The sequence below is a fragment of the Rhinoraja longicauda genome, chromosome 21 (assembly GCF_053455715.1).
Source record: "Rhinoraja longicauda isolate Sanriku21f chromosome 21, sRhiLon1.1, whole genome shotgun sequence".
NCBI lineage: Eukaryota > Metazoa > Chordata > Chondrichthyes > Rajiformes > Arhynchobatidae > Rhinoraja > Rhinoraja longicauda.
Genome location: NC_135973.1, coordinates 21,013,726 through 21,034,568, shown reverse-complemented (window position 1 = coordinate 21,034,568; position 20,843 = coordinate 21,013,726). Strand labels below are relative to the sequence as shown.

At 40.2% G+C, this 20,843-nt stretch overlaps 1 protein-coding gene across 2 annotated transcripts in view; it reads left to right on the top strand.

The window, feature by feature from the left end:
* Positions 1-20,843, top strand: part of usp42 (ubiquitin specific peptidase 42) — a 57,943-nt gene that overhangs the window by 11,481 nt on the left and 25,619 nt on the right. Inside the window, exons 2-8 of one of the 2 annotated variants that reach the window (XM_078418055.1) lie at positions 5,040-5,304; positions 9,495-9,704; positions 12,490-12,600; positions 16,413-16,515; positions 18,101-18,168; positions 18,399-18,469; positions 20,107-20,189. In XM_078418055.1, the coding sequence (XP_078274181.1) occupies positions 5,049-5,304; positions 9,495-9,704; positions 12,490-12,600; positions 16,413-16,515; positions 18,101-18,168; positions 18,399-18,469; positions 20,107-20,189 (902 nt within the window). In that variant the 5' untranslated portion in view covers positions 5,040-5,048. Of the gene's footprint in view, positions 1-5,039; positions 5,305-9,494; positions 9,705-12,489; positions 12,601-13,454; positions 13,481-16,412; positions 16,516-18,100; positions 18,169-18,398; positions 18,470-20,106; positions 20,190-20,843 lie in introns of those variants that run through there. The other variant, XM_078418056.1, reaches the window with a different exon arrangement.

Here is a 20,843-nt window from a genome sequence, read left to right as displayed (position 1 = left end):
GATTATATTGGCTGCTTTCCTGAGGCAGTGTGGTCTAGATGGAGTCTATGTGAGGGAGGCTGGTTTGTGTGATGGACAGAACAGAGTCCACAGCTCTGCAATTTCTTGAGGTCATTGGCAGAGTAGTTGCCAAATGAAATTATCATACTTTCAGATAGTGAGATGGCTTTCGCAACCTGCATCGGTATCCCGCTACTGGCCCAACTTCCCATCTCCACCCCTTTCTGCTTTCCGCAGAGACTGTTCCCTCCGAAACTCCCTGGTCGACTCATCCCTTCCCACCCAAACCACCCCCTCCCCAGGTACTTTTTCCTGCAACTGCCCCTTTTCCTCCCCCCTCGACTCCATCCAAGGTCCCAAACAGTTTTTCCAGGTGAGGGAAAGGTTCACCTGCACCTCCTCCAACCTCATCTACTGTATTCGCTGTTCCAGGTGTCAACTTCCCTACATCGGTGAGACCAAGCGCAGACTCGGCGATTGTTTTGCTGAACACCTCCGCTCAGTCTGTCTTAACCTACTTGATCTCCCGGTGGCTCAGCACTTCAACTCCCCCTCCCATTCCCAATCTGACCTTTCTGTCCTGGGCCTCCTCCATTGTCAGAGTGAGGCCCAGCGCAAATTGGAGGAACAGCAGCTCATATTTCGCTTGGGTAGTTTACACCCTAGCGGTATGAACATTGACTTCTCTAACTTCAGATAGCCCTTGCTTTCCCTCTCTATACCCTCCCCCTTCCCAGTTCTCCCACTATCTATCTTTGTCCCTCCCCTGATAACAGTGTGAAGAAGGGTCTCGACCCGAAACGTCACCCATTCCTTCTCTCCAGAGATGCTGCCTGACCTGCTGAGTTACTCCAGCATTTTGAAGCATACCTTCAATTTAAACCAGCATCTGCCGTTTTTTTCCTACTGCTTTCAGATAGGATGTATTCTGCATCTTCAGAAATAGGTTAGAGTCATTGGAGACCTGCAGAATTTCCTTAAACCTCCAAGGAAGTAGAGGCAATAATGTGCTTTCTTGGCTGTAGCATCAATTTGGTTAGACCAGGATAAATTGTCGTTTTTTTGCTTAGGAACTTGAAGCTCCTGACCATCTCCACTTCAGCATCATGAGGCAAACTGCGGCACTCCACCCCGCCTCCTGAAATCCATGATTTGCTGACGTTGAAGGAGAGGTTGTTATCTTGACACCATATTACTAAGTTCTTTCTCTCCTTGGCACTGTTCAAGATACGGCCCAGTACAGAGGTGTCACTGCAAACTGGTAATGGAGTTAGAGCAGAACTTGGCCAATCGTGTGTGCGAAGGGAGTATAGTGAGAGACTGAGAATGCAGCCTTATAATTACTGTTGAGAATTATTGTGGTGTATGTTATGTTGCCTATCCTTACTGATTGCTACTGATTGCTGTCTGTGAGTCATAATTTGAAGATTCAGTTGCAAAGAGGGATGCTGAGTCCTACATCCACGAGTTTGGAGATGAATTTTGTGGGAAGTATGGCTTTAAAGGTGGAGCTATTGCCAATAATTGGAGGTCTGACATCGATGTCCTTGTTATCCAGACCTTCCAAGGATGTGTGCAGAGCCAGGGCAATGGTGTCTGCAGTGAACCTGTTGTGATGGTAGTTAAAATACAAGGAATCGAGGGTTGTTTGGGAGGCTGGGGTTGGTGTGCACCATGACTAGCCTCTCAAAGTACTCCATGATGGTGGATGTCAGAGCCACTGGACAGTCGTCATTAAGGCATGTTACATTGCTTTCCTTAGACAATAGACAATAGGTGTAGGAGTAGGCCATTCGGCCCTTCGAGCCAGCACCGCCATTCAATGTGATCATGGCTGATCATTCTCAATCAGTACCCCGTTCCTGCTTTTTCCCCCATACCCCCTGACTCCGCTATCCTTAAGAGCTCTATCTAGCTCTCTCTTGAATGAATGCACAGCAATGATGGTTGTCTTAAAGCAGGCGGAAACCTCAGAGGTAAAATATATGCTAACATTTTAATCCCTGCTCTTTTGTATCTCATTCTTCCATTTGTGCTGCCTTGTACAGTGAATGTAAAACATTCATTGCCACTTTCTGTGTAGGCGGCTGGTACAAATATGCTTTTGTGCAATTTTCTACTTGTATCAATTTTGTAATAGCTGGATTGAGTATTGAGTTTTTCATATACTTTGTTAGCATGCTTTTATGACTTTTACCTATAGATTTTGTTGCGCTCAATTTTTTTGCAAGACCTGTCAGCTTTGGGGAGGTTCTCCCTGCAACTCTGCTGCTTACTTCCTGATGTCATTCTGCTATGATCTTGAGTCATGCTAACTCCCAGGGTAGGTCAAAGGAGAAGTGAATCTGGAAACATTGGAGATCCTCAAACATAAATAGCACAAAATGATAAATGACAGTACTACAAATCGTCTTCCAGCGACCCTGATTGCTTCGCTCTATCTTATGGTTTTTGACAACCAGTACTTGGAGGGAATACAGCTGTCCTGAAGTCCTTGCTCCTCCTTTGCCATATGTGAATGGCACCATCACGGGTGTAGAACAGTGGACATTAGGAACCTCTCCATTGGAGAGAACAGCCAGTGCTAACATGCCAACAATATCATCAACCACGTTGATACCCTTTGGATATCCCAGAAGTCGTGTAACTCTCTGACTCTCAAGAAAAGTTATTGTTCAATACCTTAGGAGTCCAGTAAGGTGCATGTACCTCGGATTCACTTACTAAATTTGGAGATTTTTAACAGATTTTAATTCTGATCATTGACCCTGTTGAGGGATGAAAGATAGACATACTCATTGTTCATAAAACTTTCCAGCATATTTTATATGTTGGTAATTAAGAGGTTTTTAGATCGGCACATGGATATGCATGGAATGGAGGAGTATGGATCACGTGCAGGCAGATGAAATTAGTTTATCTTGACAACATGTTCAGCACACCTGTTAAGGGCTGAAGGGCATGTTCCTGTGCTGTTCTATGTTCTATATATCAATTTCCATTCTAGCCCACCCATGTTGTTTCCCTGGGTTGTTTTAATTAGTTTGTGTGCAATTAAGCTGTGGCCAGAAGTAGAAGACATTTTTTGTTTGATATCTCAGTATGAAGGGTCCGGACCCTAAACATCATCTATCCATTTTTTCCGGAGATACTGCCTGATCCGCTGAGTTACTCCAGCACATTCTGGCTATCTTTGGTAGACACCAGCATCTGCTGTTCCTTTTTTATTATATTTCTTATTTGTTGTATTGGGCAGAAAATTATTAGGAAACTTCCATTTCTGTACCCTACATTATTTTTTGTGCAAAAGTAATGACCCGTACTTGACCATGACAGAAATTGGAAAGAAGTAAGAACTCTTGGACAACCATGTAAAGAAAAATAAATAACCGTGTAAATAGATATGGGTGGAAGGGGAAAGAGAGTGTGAAAAGAAAAATCTGGGACATGGGAATGGGAGATGAGCGTACGGCAGAGGGGAAAGGAGCAGGGTGACTAGGTTGGTGGGAGATGGTGGATAGATATATGCATACCTGGGTGGGGGAGTGGGGGGCAGGAGAAAGAGAAGAGGGCGGGGGGTTGCTACTTGAAATTTGAGAAATCAATCTTCATTCCGTTGGGGTATATTGCTATCCATGCGGAAAGTGAGGTGCTGTTCTTCAGTGAATCTCAAGATTAATTGATGAATTTTTCCTCTCTACTGAGGCATTAGTAATCAAAAGTATGAGTGTAAAGGAATATGGTTATACTCAGACCTTTAACATTTTGTGAGGAAAATATAATGACTAATTGGGGCACTGCTTCAGTTCATCCACCAAAAGCTTTATCCATGCCTGTTACTACTACTACTTAACTAATTGAAAGACCTCCTCATTCTGTTCGAAGCTCGTGCAAAGCTCCATCTCTGTACTAACTCAGGCCAAGTTTCATACACCCACCTACCTCCCCTGAGCAATTTGCCTTGACTTTAAAATTCTCATGGTCGTTTTCAGATCCTTCCACATGCTTGCTCTCTTATCCCTGAGGTTTCCTCCAGCTCTATCACCCTCAGAGATATTTGCACTCTTTCTGGCCTTAAATTTCATGCTGGCCTTTGACTGCCAAATCTTCCCGGTTCCTTACTGCCCCTCTTTCTCTCAGAACCTCCCTGTAAAACATACCATTTTCTTAAGCTTTGTAATGGAGAAATTGTATTTAAAATAATGGGTGGAGAGTGTGGCACTGCGGTGCTGCGGTAGAGTTGCTGCCCCACAGCGCCAGAGACCCAGGTTCGATCCTGACTATTGGTGCTGTCTGTACATAATTTGTATGCTCTCCTTGTGACTGAGTGGGTTTTCTCCAGGAGCCCTGGTTTCCTCCCACATTCCAAAATTGTATAGGTTTGTAGATTAATTGATTTTGGTAGTTTTATAACTTGTCCCTAGTGTGTAGGATAGTGCTAGTGTATGGGGTGATCATTGGTCAGCGCTGACTTGATGGGCCGAATTACCTTTTCCCACGCTGTATATCTAAAATCTTAGCTTATATGCTCAATTATCACTTTGTGTGGCACAGAATCAGTATTTTTTGTTTGATAATACTCCTACAAAGCACCTTAATACTTGTATTAATACTTTCATTAAACAATAATGCATGAATAGAAAGTTGAGCAGTGGTGAGGAGACACGTGTTTGACACGTGTTTAAGGCAACATTTATACAGAGGGAAACATTTTAAAGAATGTGTGATTGTTAAAATTATTATGGATTAGGTAAACAGTTCAGCTTCTTTAGCCAATGTGCGGTGAGTTTGTGAAATGCATTGCCACAGATGGCAATGTTTACAATCATTGGGTATTGTTACATTGGAAATTGATTAGTATGGGCATCAAAGGGTACGGGGAGAAGGCAAGAGAATGGGGTTAAAAGGGAAAATAGATTATCCATGGTTGGAGGAGACTCAATGGGCTGAATGGCCTTGTTCTGCTCCTATGTCTTATGATCTAATAGTTAAAGGTGACCTTGTGGATAACAGCCTTTCTTTGCACCGTATTCTTCCAGAAATGAATAATGACCATAGTTGATAAAGTGACTGAGGCGTCGAACACTGCAGCTTGCAAGAACCAGATCTGCAGCTCCGTGGCACCTTTCTCTGGAATCGCCAAGGAGAAGAACATGGAGCCAGGAACTGCAAGTTGGGGTGCAACATCTCCCATTACTGAGGTACCCAAGAACAAAATCTTAGGACCTATGCCTGGAACTGCTTTATACACCAATGCAATGTCTCTTCAAGAGAAATCAAAGCAACCAGTGCAAAAAGATCAAAGTAAGTTTTCAATTAAGTTTTCTTTGTCTAAAGTAATGCCAAACTTACAGTTCCGTGTGTTTTTCTTCCTTTATCTGAAACCATTTGCCCACCAGATGAGACAAAATAGCTTTTATTTCTTTTTTGATGCATGCTTCAATTTGAACAACAGGGTCAATTTTTTCTCTCTCTATTGCCACCCAACTTAGTGTTCTATAAAAAGACAAGGTGCTGGAGAAACTTAACAGGGCCGGCAGCATCTATGGAGAACATGGATAGGTGACATGATGTTCCCAACCACAATGTCAACTATCCATGTTCTCCAGACAAGCTGCCTGACCCGCTGAGTTACTCCGGCACTTTTTTTTGTAAACCACCATCTTTAGTTCCTAGTGTCTCTACCTTGATGTTCTTTTGGTTAAAATCGCTTGTCTTTTTAATTCAGCACTTGAATTTCCTTCATTATTACACTTTCTCAGTGACAAAACCTAAATGCTGTGTTGCACACTTTCTCATTAATTTGTAAACCATGCACTGGTGGTGGTACATGATTTATATGCCGTTTCTTCTGCAAAGCACTGTCTGATGGACGTCGATGTTCTGCTGATCATTTGCTCCGGGTTTACTGTTGGACCACTGATTAATCCCAGTAATTTGCTCGAAATCCTGAATATGGGACATGGAATGTAAGAGAGAAAATATTGTTGAATACAAAAGAACTTCTGCAGTTCAAAATGATAATGTTTTCTGCACCATATTTATTAGGGCAATTCCACTTTTCATTTCTGTACTTTGACCCTTAAATTGTGCTCCATGCTTTCCTGTCACAAAAAATCCACATCATGATATTTCCCAACTGTAGGAAATACATTGAACTGGTGCAGGGTGCAAGAGCTAACAGAATTAAGGGTTTTGGGTTGGGAATGACAGATTGCAGTGATGTTGAAATGTTGGTGAGATATGAGATGAGATCATGGACAAGGCAGCCAGGCATCTTCTGGGCTACTATCTTTAAGATGCACTGCAGTGGCAATTCTCAATTTTTAAGACAAAAACAGAACCTTTGATCCTATTGCAAGTAAAGAAATTGGAATACAATATTCTACTTAAACTTGGTAAAAATTTCTCCTCGTCACTCTTCCTGTTCTCAACCTGCACAGCAGAATCTATTATATCTGAAAAATGGTTGTGTAGATAAGTTCCAGCCATTAGTTTAGTTTATTTTTGTCCTGTATTTTATTTTTTGTCGTGTATTATCCAGTCAAAGAAAAGACTATACATGATTACAATCAAGCCATCCAGAGTGCACAGCCAAAGCATAAAGGGTGCAACATTTAGTGCAAGATAAAGTCCGATTAAAGATAGTTTAAAGGGTTCCAGTGAAGGAGATGGGAGGTCAGGACCGCACTCTAGCTGGAGTGAGGCAGTTCAGCTGCCTAATTACAGCTGGGAATAAACTGTCCTTGAATCTGTAGGTACGCATCTTCAAACTTCTGTACCTCTTGCCTGCTGGGAGAGGGGAGAAGAGGGAATGACTGGGTTGAGACGTCCTTGATTTTGCTGGTGGTCTTGCCGAGGCATCGTGAAGTATCGATGCAGTCAGTGGAGTTGATGGGCGATGTATTCCTATTGCTGGCCAGTTTTAATACCCTATTAGTAGTACTAATTTGGCTCGAAGGGCCAAATGACCTCCTGCACCTATTTTCTATGTTTCTATGTTTAGTATGCATTTACACTGGAACCAGTTAAGTAACTTTTTTTCTTACCACTCCCTATGGAACAGAAGAACATACTTTTACATTATATTTCCAGAAGGGCGGGTAATTTCTCTGAGGTAATTCAGGTTGATGTTTATAATCCACCAATTTGCTCCCCATTAACTATATCAAATGGTCCTTGTATTCCTTCCTGTATTGTGTAGACATGGTTTAACTTGCTCATCGGTTGTCTTGCCACTTCACAACCAATTACTCCTGAAATCTACTCATTTTATATAGATGGATGCAAGTGTCGATTGCATACTGTGAAGTCTCAACAGCCAGTGAGGTGATTGACTTGTAGGCTTGTGTGTAGTGTGCAAAAGCTTAAATTCCTATCTTCAAATTGCGCCATGGGATCGCTTGCATCTATATGAACAGCCACAGGAGCTCAGCTTAATGTTGCACTTAAAAGCTGTCATCTCCTTACAGTATAGCACTCGCACTAATGCACTAAGTTGTCAGTCAAGATTATGATCAAATTGTGTGTTGGTTTTTTAACCTTCTACCTAGTGCAGCAATTGTACTGATAAGCAGGTCCTTGGATAGCTCAAAATATTTCAGCTGTCAAACACTTACTGACCTCTGAAATCTTCCTGGATTATTTTTCTGTATGTTATTCTATATGTGGGCTTGTTAAGCTGCAGCAAGTAAGAATTTCATTCTCCATTGTCGCTACACATGTTAAACACTCTTGACTTTGACTTTTGTGCATGATTCCTATTTCCCTTTTTTGTATGTTTGCTTGTAGAATATTTGCTTGAACTTCAAGAATATTTTTGATTATCCATATTGGTTTGCTTTCAGTGTCTGTTTGACTATTTGGAGCAGCATGCAAAACATAGGATTTATTAACTTATGGATTGCTAAATTTCATGTCCTTATCAGCTTGTACTGTTTTGCTTAAATTAATGACGTTTCAAAATTTTGCAATAAATCCACAGCTATTTTAAAAGGTAAATAAAACTTATTTTCCTTCAGAAAATGTGACAGAAATGAAACTACTTGGGTATGTGTGTGGGTATTGAGAGTAGAAATGTTGGATGTTTATGCTGAATCCTCTTTCAAATATTTGGTGAACACTGCCTCTGCCTGAGGGGAAGTTGTTAAATAATATTTATTTGTGGTTACTAGTTAGTATTTGTGATGTATGACCAACAGTGATTTGTGGACGAGGCACCATCGAGCTGCTGCAGGTATTGCAGCTGTCCCCATTCCACAAATGGGATTTAATACTAACCTCTGCTGCTGCCTACATGGAATTTGCAAATTCTTTCTGTGACCACGTGGATTTACCCCTATGTTCCACTTTCCTCCCATGTTCATTCGATATGCTGGTTTTGTTCAATTACCACTGTAAATTGCCCCTAGTGTGGGTGTGCTTAAATTTGACTTGAGCACAAGCTACTGAAAACTCAGATACTGCTCTGTTGTGCAAAGCATGTATTTAGTTAACACGCAATTCTACCATGATATTTAGGGTGGTGCAGCTGGTAGAGCTGCCGCCTCGCAGAGCCTGAGATCTGATTCAATCCTGATCTTGGTGCTATTTGTGTGGAATTTGCCCAATCTCCCTGTGACCACTTGGATTTCCTCTGGATGTTCTGGTTTCTTTCCACATCCCAAATATGTGCGGGTTTGTAGGTTCATTGGCGTCTTAAATTGCCCCTAGTGTGTGGGGAGTGGATGGGAAAGTGGGATAGCAGCACTAGTGCGAATGGGTAATTGATGATCAACGTGGACTCATTTGGACAAAGGGCCTGTTTCCACGCTGCATCTTTAAACTAAGCTAAATATGACAGGCAGATCTCAAGAATTACCATTCATTTTTGCCTTTTAATTTATTCTAAAGAACTGTGTGTAGAGTAAAACAGATGATGCAGAATCCTGCTTTTTTTTAATGTACTGTGTGTGTTGGCAGCAGATTTTGCCAATCAATTGGAAGTTGGGTGGGGATATAACACAGCAAGTAGTATATTGTATACTCAACTTCACTCAGAGCATTGTGGTACAGCTGGTAGACCTGCTATATCACCACCAGAGACCTGGGTTCGATGCTGACCTTGGGTGCTGTCTGTGTGGAATTTGTACGTTCTCCCTATGACTGTACAGGTTTCCTCTGGGTGCTCCAGTTTTCTCCCACATCCCAAAGATGTGCAGGTTTGTCGGTTAATTGGCCTGTGTAAAATTGCCCCTAAGGTATAGGGTGTGAACACTCGGAAAGCAGGGTGATTTCACCACCAAGATTCGTATAAGTTATGGACGAAAAGTCAGATTTATTCACTTGCCACAAAGTGGTCATCTAGCTTGATCTATCCTGACCAATTATTCTCAGCTAGAACATTGTTATTATAAACATCCTTTAATGAAAGTAATATGCCCAATATATAATGTTTATTTAATGCTGAGGAATCTGAAATGCGATCTCCATTTATTTTACCATTTTTATTTCAGATGTGCTGGGCAGTGGCGATGGGATAGCACCCCCACAGAAAATATTGTTTCCAACAGAGAAGATTTTGTTGAAATGGCAGCAGATCCATAAAATTGGAGCTGGCCTCCAAAACCTGGGCAACACCTGCTTCCTGAATTCTGCTCTGCAGTGCTTGACCTATACGCCGCCACTTGCAAACTACATGCTGTCCCGGGAACATTCCAGAACATGTATGTAGATAGCAATTTTCTCTCCCCCAGTTCTTCACCTCCCCCCCAATCCCCTACTTTCAGTCTGAAGAAACAACTCCTACCCTTTTTCCCCAGAGGTGCTGACTGACCCGTGGAGTTGCTCCAGTACTTTGTGTCTCTCCTTAGCAATTTTCTAATCTGTTTCCAGATATTTTTTTCTCTTTCCAATCCCCCTCCCTCCCCTCTTGAGAATACGCATTAAAATACCGGTCTCTCGGATTGCTATTGATTAAAGAGGAAGGTTTTAAGGAGCTTCTTGCAGGAAGAAAGCTAGTGGAAAAATTGTAGGAAACAATTCCAGAACTTGGGACCTTCACAACTGAAAGCGCAGCCACCAGCAATGGAACAATTTAATATGGGATTGAGAGATCAGATTGGGAAGTGTGCAAATATTCCTTGAGGTTACGCCTCAATGATAGAGAAGAGTTTAAAATAAGTATGCAGTTTTTCCAAATTGCCATTTTGCCCAGCGGGATAGATGTGATTCCAACAAACAGTACAGTGCAGGAATAGGCCTGTCGTCCTACAATGAAGTGAACCCTAGAGGTAGACACATAATACTGGAATAACTCAGCGAGTCAGGCAGCATCTCTATAGTAAAAAGATGGGTGACATTTCGGGTTGGAACCCTGCTTCAGGTCTGAAGGGCTCCAACACGAAACATCACCCATCCTTTTTCTCGAGAGATGCTGTTTGACTCGCTGAGTTACTCCAGTACTTTGTGTCTATCTTCAGTATCTGCAGTTCCGTCCTACATACTGGAGGTGATGTGTGAACGGAAATCAGGACACGGTACAGCTTTGGGGCTCATTAAGTTGGCAGTGTTGAACAGCTGGAAAGAGTGCAGGGAAGATTTGAGGATGTTGCCAGGAATGGTGGGCCTGAACTAGAGGGGGATGTTGGACAGGCTAGGTCTCTATTCCTTGGCGCACAAGAGGTTGTGGAGTGATCTTGTGGAGGTGTATAAAATCATACGCGTGCAAATGAGATAGCTTAGATGGGGCATCTTGGTCAGCATGGAAGATTTGGGCCGAAGGACCTGTCATTATGCTGTATGACTTTGACTCTGACTAAGAATGTTCGCCAGAATTGCATTATCAAAGGCAGGGATGATTTTTGTTTCTGTTAAAAGTTGATGAACCCCTCATGGTTAGGAGTTAATATACGTGCCTTCAGCTAATTGCCCAGTGTGCTAGCCTGTTGCCAAAGGCATTTTAAACATGAAGTTAAAACAACTTGGCATCAGCACTCTGTTGTTCGCACATGCCCTCTTGTTAAGAGTAGTTTAAATGAAATTCCTGGAGTGCTGGAGGTTATTTTTCGTCTTTGAAGACCCTTTACGGTGCATCTCCCGCAGCCTTGCATCGAACGTGTCCAAACATGCTTGAAAGTGAGATCCTTCCTACACCAATATTTACTTTCAGCATCTATGTTAGAGCATTTTTAATGTGAATAATATTATTGCAAACGGAATATAGTGGTGCTTTATATGAATATTTCAAATGTTTTAATGTGATGTTTGAAGGTTAGATTGTGTGAAAACAAGATTAGGAGGAGAAACTAAGAACAGCTGAGAACATAAAAGGAAAAGTAAAGGGTTCTGTAATGGAAATTTTGGTTTTAGATGGTTAGGGTCGGACGAGGAGAGATTTGAGTGAGGTTTGAGTCAAAAGGTTGGAGAGTGACTTGGAAAGCAGCTGGAGGGGGTTGCAACAACAAATGTTTGTTGATGAAGGCCAAATGCGATGACTTCAGTTTTTGTTGCAGTGAGCTTGGCCAAATTGAAAACCTTGCTGTGCTAGATCTCGGACAGGCAGCCTGACCACACTGATATAGTTAAAACTGAGAGCAATTGTAGATGGGAGAGTTGTAGTACTGGATGTTACCTCTCCAAAGACATGTACGAGTTACACTGTAGGCAGCACACAGACAGGGATTAATTGTTGAGGGATTCTGTGCACAATTAGATATCACTAGCAACATTGTTTAGAGAGTGGAAGCCTGCAAAGTTAGTTAACGGGAGGCGTTCATGGAGGCTAACAATGAAGAGGGATAACAGAAGATGCTGGGAATCCTCGGCTGGTCAGGCTGCATTTGTGGGAAGAGAAACAGAATCAACACTTCAAGTTGGAGACCCTTTGTTAGAATGGTTCTGAAGAAGTCTCTAACCTGAAATATTAACTCTTGTTTCTCTTCACACAAATGCCACCTGACCTCATCGTCATGGACACAGGCCCTGCACACCAGCTCAATCATGCCGCCCAATATATGCATCCTAGTCCCATTTAGAATATAAAACAGCACACCCCTGTGGCCCACAATGTCTGTGTCAAACTCAATGCCAAGTTCATCCAATCTCCTCCGCCTGAATGTAATCCACCTCCCACCATTCCCTGCATATCCATGGGACCTACTGTGTATTTCCAGCATTTTCTGTTTTTGTGTTAGTTTTCCAGCATCTGCAGTTTTGTTTTTCAATAAAGCGCAATGACCTGCTAAGATCCCAGTATTAATGGGAATTTTAGTTTTGTACATTTTGCTGTTGTGAGAAGATCATAAATGGGACTCGGATTATTCTGAGAGTAAGTTTTGTGAGAGAACTTTAGCAGGTGTAGGTTGAAAGAAAAATGAGTGACGTGAGTGTTAGGGTATGGTCATACTGTTTAACAATGGATGGGTACACCGACTTAGCTAATTTCCCAATAAACACTGTACATTGTCTGATTCACTAAGAGGCAATAATTGTCATTATTTTTCCTTATAGGTAACGAACAGGGATTCTGTATGATGTGCATGATGCAGAACCATATTACCCAGGTCTTTTCCAATTCTGGGAATGTTATCAAGCCTATGTCCGTCATTAATGATCTCAGACGTAAGAACTGCTTTTTCTTGAGTTAACTCAATTCAATAAACTGTCAAAATAACAATACAGTGGAACCTCAATTATCTGCTTTAATGTGATATTCTGCAGTAAATATTGACAATTGATAGCACTATTCACAAATTTTGAAATGTGTAGCGTAAAAGAATACTCTTGGCACAGAAAAGATTTATTCACATAACAAAAACTAAATTTAATCTTTTTTATGCCTAAGGTTAACTTCTGTCTGAAGGAGATTGATATTAGCAGGCTGTGTAGTAAGGTAAGATTTTGTACAAAAGTCTTGGCAGATAATTGAAATGTGGATAATGGAAGTTCCACTGTGTGTGTCTAGAGTTTGAGAATTTTGCTGACTTTGAGTTGAAACTGCTAACTAGGCTACTGGTTTGTAATTTTTATGGAATGCAATTTTCCCCAAAATCCTTAGTTTTAAAAAATCCAAGTACTCCACAAAATTTGACCCAATATTCCCTTGAAGTCAGTGGACCAGATGGGAGGATTCTTAAAAATGCTGTACCAGATACAAGCTAAGTTTAAAGATACAAAAGGTTTGGAGGTTTGTTTTTTATTTGTGTAAAAGCACTTCATTGATATTTCATCCCAATAACCCGAGAACTCATGAGAACTTAAACAGAACTCGTGACTTCCTATCTATTATCTCGGATTCCTTTTGAAAATGGCATGCCTGGTGTGCTGGACTGTGCTTCTGTAGACCTTATACATGAACGCTAACTTATCACCTCAGTAACTTAACATTTTATCTGATTTTCACCAAACTTGATCAGTGATTTTTCTCTTCAGACTCGTGGTACCTTTTGATAAATCAGTAGGTGAACTGGATACAGCACCTAAGCACTGAATCGTGACCTCAGTAAGTTAGACTTTATTAGATTTTTACCAAACTTATAAGGAACTTCCTCTACACTTGATGCATTCATTAAAAATGGGAAAACTTTGCATTTGTGATTACTAATTTGATATCCTGATCAATGCTCAAATTTGCAAAATTGCCAAAAATAAATTCATTGCAAAGTGACAGACCTACATAAAAGTGCTAAAACACATTTTTTGCGAGTGCTGAATTGCTGAAAATCAGGCCCCGTTTTAATATAACTTTTTAATTACAGTGTACTTTATTCTTTTGATTCTTTGCTTTTAAGCTTCTGCCCTTTTTTTTAATGTAATCTTTTGTGTTCCAGAAAGGTGGAACATTTTGAATTACTGTATAATTTTCCAGTGACACATGAAATAGATGATGTTTTAACTGAGTAGTTCCCTTTAACATATTTAAATATTTTCAGGATTTGGATAATTTATTCATAATGAATTGCTCAAAGAGTCGATCATTGACAGTAAACTAGAGCTGCCTCTATAAACAGAGTATCTTTGGTGTATGTGCGATGATTGATTTAATGCCACAGAATTAGCTGGTGTTCGTATCTAAGAGGAGTTGAATTTGTTGCTACACTCCCAAGGTTTAATGTCTCGGTAACCTCTTGAAAGTTCTCTCTTTTGAATAACTTAATTATGTACTGGGTCATCATGTAAAATAATAACTGGTAACACATTTTGAATTTAACTTGAAATGGTGGAACTGCAGACATCAGAAGAAAAGTTTAATTAAAATTATAAATACGCAGACCATCCTCTGTGTCTAATTCTGTATTTGCTGAGTATGCATCAGTTTTATGGCAATTTGTAGAAAGTTAGCCACTCTGCATTTTGAAATATGGTACTTATTTATTTTGCATCTTTAATTTAACGTTTGATAACATAAATGACTAGGCATCACTTTAATAAATAGCAAATACATCATTTCAAATTATAAATTGGATCTATTAGTTCAGCAGGAACAGGTTTGTTTATTGCTGACTTGGGCAGCTGAAATGAACTGTATGCCTTGTTTAAAAGGTGAAGGCACACCTGCCAGATCAACTACTCAATTTATGATGTTACAGTAGTGCAGTTGTCCTGGCGTTTAGTCTTTTTGAATTCTTCTTTAATTGCGTGCAATGGAACTGGTGAGTTTCAGGAAAAGATTAGCACACTTGTGCATTAAATAGAAATATTAAAAGAACTGCCAGGCAATTTTATAACAAACTTAAATAGTCCAGATTCTTTAGCCAATAGAGTGGCCAATCAGCCAATTGACTGGTGGTGCTGTGACTTATTGTATTTATACAGGGAAGTGTTTTACACTGGTACCTGAAAGTGAAACCATTAAACTTCCCATTTCTTATCTGTTTCTTAAGTTCACATAGAATTCTTTGAAACAGCTATTCATATTTCATTGGGAATAATCTGAGATCTCTTCTGTGATGAGTTTTATAGAATGTGTATATTTGGGCGGCACGGTGGCACAACGGGAGAGTTGCTGCTTTACAGCGCCAGCGACCAGTGTTCGATCATGATTACGGGTGCTTGTCTGTTTGGAGTTTGTACGTTCTCCCCGTGACCTGCGTGGGTTTCCTCCCACACTCCAAAGACGTACAGGTTTGTAGGTTAATTGGCTTCAGTAAAATTGTAAATTGTCCCTAGTGTGTGTAGGATAGTGTTAGTGTGTGGGGATCACTGGTTGGTATGGACTCGGTGGGTCGAAGGGCCTGTTTCTGCGCTGTATCTCTAAACTAAACTAATCCTAATTGATAACTGTTATTTCGTTGTGGCTAGAGAGAAAATAAAAATATTATTACATTTTATTCTGAAGGTTTGCTTCATGAATTTTACTAATTGGCAGCTCCTGTATTTAGTGCTGAACTGTTTGGGATATCCAGATGAAGTCTGGGAATTTTTGAACTTCCAGGGGTTTGCATTTATCAACATGAACAATTGTAACAATGGTCTCAGTTGGTGTTACATAAATCAAATAAATGATATTTTTATTGCATTGTGACTAGATCAATAGTTTTTGGAGTTCATTGCTCGTATACAAGATGTACATTGGACATAAGAATTTAGCACAGTATTTGAACTTTGACCGAAAAAGACACTAAAAGAATGGAATAACTCAGCGGGTCAGGCAGCATTTCTGGATAACATGGATTGGTGACATTTTGGGTCGTGACCCTTCTTCACTCTTGAAAAGAATCCCAGCCGAAAAGTCATCTGTTCATGTCATCCAGATATGCTGTCTAACTTACTGAGTTACTCCGGCGCTTTGTCTTTTTTGTAAACCAGTTCCTTGTCTCCATCACCTGTGACTGCATGTGTTAGTATACGCACATTGATTACTTCCGCTGTTGCAGTGGATTAAAATGAATTATCATTACAATCTCTGCCTGATTTACATTCTTCTGGTTCGTTAAACTGATCTCTCATGTTCTCTGACATAATATATGGCCAACTACAGCTTGAATCTACATTCAAGTTCAAACCAGACCATTGGGGGTAGCCCATCTTTTTTCTTATGGGCAGTAGCTTTAGGAATAGTTATCTGCAGTCTTGATATTTGGGTTATTGATCAGTAGTCTTGTTCACATACTATTAGAGATAGGTTATATCACACTTGAGCTTGGACCTGCCCTCAGTTGTGTTTCAGCAGTGTCCATTAGAATGGTGATCAAGACAGGACTTTTTCCCCCAATTCCCTAGAGCATTAAAGACAATAGCCCTGTCTCTGGTCAGCCAATTCAGCACAGGTCAAAATTCTCTTTTACCCTTTAGTTTCCCCCCTAAACTTGTCGGAATAAACTTTTGCCATGGTAACGAGCTCGAAAACGCATTTTGTATTAAAAGATTAATTTTTCAAAATATTCTGAACATGGTTACCAGTCAATTCCATTGTTAAATTTGCATTCTTTTAGGAATAGCTAAACATTTTCGATTTGGAAACCAGGAAGATGCACATGAATTTCTCCGTTACACAGTGGATGCTCTCCAGAAAGCATGCCTAAATGGAAGCAACAAGTGAGTGTCTAATTATAGGTTTTGAGATTGAGCAGTACTTTTTGATATTTTGAATATTAATGGCTATGCAAAGATTGAATTTATATGCTGCATAATGTAAAATATCATGGCACGATAAAATATATTGAATGGCTACAATGCTATCTTAAAAGCAAACTAGTGCTTTCCCGATCCAAAAGGTCACCTGTCCATTCCTTCCACAGATGTTGCCTGACCTGCTGAGTGACTCCAGCAATTTGTGTTTTGCAAAAAGGTGAAGGTCCCTATAGGATAAGTGGAAGATAATAGAGGTGTATAAAACCATGAGGGGAATAGATAAGGTGGATGCACAGAGTATTTTATTCAGAGTAGGGGGAATCAAAAACCAGAGGACATAGGTTTAAGGTGAGAGAAGCACGATTTATTAGGAACCTGAGGGGCAGCTTTTTCCATTCAGAGGATAGGGGGTATATGGAACAAGCTGCCTTGGGAGGAAGTTGAGGCAGGTACTATATCAACACTTGGACAATGGATTGGATACATGGATAGGATATGGGGCAAATGCAGATAAATGGAACTAGCTTAAATGGGGCAATAGAAAGGACAGTGCTAGAGTAACTCAGCGCGTCAGACAGCAACATGGATAGTTGACATTTCAGGTCAGGACCTTTCTTTTGACTGATTGTTGGAGCTGAAAGAGGGGAGGTAGGACAAAGCCTAGCAAGTAATAGGTGGATACAAGTGAGGGGGGGGGGGGTTGATAGGCAGATGGTTGGACAAAGGCCAGAGATGAAAAGACAGTAGTACTTAATGAGAGGGTGGTTTGGGTGGGAAGGGATGAATGAACCAAGGAATTGCAGTGGGAGAGGCCTCTGCGGAAGGTGGAAGGGGATAGAGATGGGAAGATGTAACTGGTGGGAAGATAGGGCATGTTAGCCAACCTGAAGGAGCTGGGCCAAAGGGCCCGTTTCCGTGCACTTCACACTAATGTGGAAGGTTTTTATAAATAAAGTCAGATATATGTCATTTAAAATAAAACTTGGCAGACATCTACTTAATTTAAAGCGACCATTGTTTCACTGGGGTTCACACCCGGTACCCTATTCCTAGACTTTGTAGTCTGATCAGTTCAATTTCTTGTGGGTGGGATTTTTAAATGCTCTGTGTTTCTGTTGTTACCAAGTACTGTATGGAATAATTGATAATGAACTGTTTTGGGCTTCCCAAATCATTCTGTGTTTGTGTTTGGTATTATTCTGTGCTGCTTGTGTCTAGTATCACATTTTACCTAAGCGAGGTTTAGGAGCTAGGTCTGAGGTATTGTATTTAGGTTTAAGTTTGTTATGTGTACCAAAAGTACTGTGAAAAATTCTTTGCTTGCATGCCAATCAAGCCAAACTCGGCTACAATAGGTATAGCGAGGGGACATTCTTAGACCACAATGAGGTAGAGAATTGGACTGTACCCTAGCTTATGGAAGGACCATTCAGAAGCCTGATAACATGTCAACACCAGTGTTTTGTGCTACCAACATGTGTATAATTATATCCGAAGACTAATTTTAGAGTTAAAAATATACTGAATTTTCTTTTTGGTACTTCTGTAGATTGGATAGACAAACACAGGCCACTACAATGATATATCAAATTTTTGGAGGTTACTTAAGGTCGAGAGGTATGTTATTTTTTTGCAAAGATCAGCATTATTTTACATACTTAAATTAAAAAAATTTAATGTATAAATGCAAAACTGCTTTTTGCTTTCTAGGCATCAATTTACCTGATCATTGAAAGTTGCATGTTTATTGTATTAAGCTGAAGTTCTGTGTTTAAAAAATAAAATCTTGAAGATTTTGTATTATCCATGAGCGAGAACATTTTTCTAACTCTTTTTCCTAATTTTAGTTAAATGCTTAAACTGCAAAGGAGTTTCTGACACATATGACCCATATTTGGATATTGCTCTGGAAATAAAGGTATTAAAGCATACTACATTTGCATTTTTAACAAGCCATTCCCTGTCTCTGTATTGTACATGTTTTTTCCATTAGTCGATGTTGGTCTTCGTAACCCAGATGTTCGCTTCCTCTAAGCATTTTCCTTGCATTAGTAACACTGCTCAGAGGTTATAGTTGTTTCCAGTGTAGCAAACTATGCGGTTGTCTTTGTGGACAGTCCATGTACTCAGAGTGGTGTGCACTTGTCAGTAGCATTTCAAATAAATCGTATCTAACCAACCCATCATGATCCTTATCTTTATAAATAGAAGCAGACAGAAAAAGTCCATCACAGGCTTATCACTTCCTTCCATCTTCACGGTGTGTTGCATCAGGAAGTCTGGCCCTCCTACTTATTCCCTTTACTCTCTTCTGCCTTCTGGCAGAAGCTACAGGAGCTTAAGAGCCCAGATATCCAGATTTAAGAACAGCTTGTGTAGGAACAGCAGATGCTGGTTTAAATCAAATATAGACATAAAAGGCTGGATTAACAGCAGGTCAAGCAGCATCTCTGGAGAAAAAGAATAGGTGACATTTTGGGTCAGTACCCTTCTTCAGACTAAAAGTAGAGGGGGGGGGAAGCAAACTGTAGATGAAAAAAGGCAAGAACAAGTTCTTCCCCACTGCCTTCATGCTCCTGAACCAATCTTTCACACACCTCCCGGAGATGCTGCCGTATACATTTAACTCTTTTTACTGTTTTTTAACTTATTGAATTTTAATTTTTTGCACTACATTTTATTTCACCTTTCTATTTTATAATCGTTGTTATAATTATTGTAATAGCTATCATTACCATAAACTGTATACTCTATGAACTTCATGTGAACAAGGAATTTCATTGCACTGTGGTTATATGATAAACTAATCTAAATCGAAACTGAATGGAAATTACATGGAATGTCTCTGGTTTGGGCTCAATTGCTGGATTATGGCCAATTCTGCCCTCCATATTTAAAAAGTTATCTTGGGAAAGTGCAGAAGAAATTACTGCAAGGCTGTGGGGAAAGATCCGTTGAGTAGGACTAATTGGAAAGCTTTCAAAGAGCTGTACAGACCAAATGACCAGTGTGGTTAGTTGATTCTGTTTTTGGCTTGCAATGTAGGTGGAATTGTTCTACATTACTGCGTGGTCTTTTGTAGGGATTTTGGATGCAGTCATAAGTGTATCAGCCAACACGGTCTTTGCCAAATTATTATATGATTCCATTGTAAAAAGTCTGGAAGTTAAAAGATTGGTGTTGCAATTTAACATCATACATCTGATAGAAAGGGCAGGGTGATGATGCATCCAATTGCATTTAGTACTTTGTATTACTGCAAAGCTTGTGATAATAAAAGATGGTAATGATTACATTCTAAAGTCCATTCTGATCTTGGTTACATGCTTATTTTATAATTGAATTTCTGTTCAGTTTAGATTTTGATTTGTGCTGCTTTTAAGTTTCATGTTGCAAGTGAATTTTGGTTGAATTCCATTTTAGGACCAGTTCTTGATGGTTGCAAAATTTAAAATTATTAAAATATTTTGAAGAATTTATGTATTTTAATGTGTTTAGATTTTTTTTAGGAATTCTATCATTTTGTCTCATCTGAATATATGAAATATTTTATAGACGGCACCAAACATCACAAAAGCTCTGGAGCAGTTTGTGAAGCCTGAGCAGCTTGATGGAGAAAATGCCTACAAATGTACCAAGTGAGTAAACTGACTTGTTACTGCAGTAAACATTTGTTAGCAAACAGTTGAATTGCTCTTTTGTGTGTGACATACTGATTCCACATGGACTGTGACCTTTCATGTGAAGTAAAACTGATAATCCAGCCAGTTTGGAACTAGGAAGGCAAATTTTCCAGATTAATGGATGTTATTTAGAGACATGGCTTGTTTGCTATAACGGGCTACACGGCCAATTTGGGCAGTATTGCTGGCGACAGCAGTTGAGTCCAATAGGGGTGGCACTGTGGCGCAGCGGATAGAGCTGCTGCCTCAGCACCAGAGACCCGGGTTTGATCCTGATCTTGTGTGCTGTCTGTGGATTTGAACGTTCTCCCTGTGGGTTTCCTCTGGGTCCACCGTTCCAGGCTCCTCCCACCTCCCAAATACGTGCATGTTTGTAGGTTAATTGGTCTCAGTAAATTGCGATGTCTCTAGCGAGAGTATGTGAAAGTGGGATAACATGGAACTGGTATGAATGGATGATTGATGGTCAACATGGACTTTGTGGGCCGAAGAGATGTTTTCATTCTTTTTTTAAAAAGAAATGTCACTCCATGATGATCTCAATGCATTCTATCATTCAATCATCATTGATGATCTCAATGCATTCTATCTGACTTTGTCCATAAGACA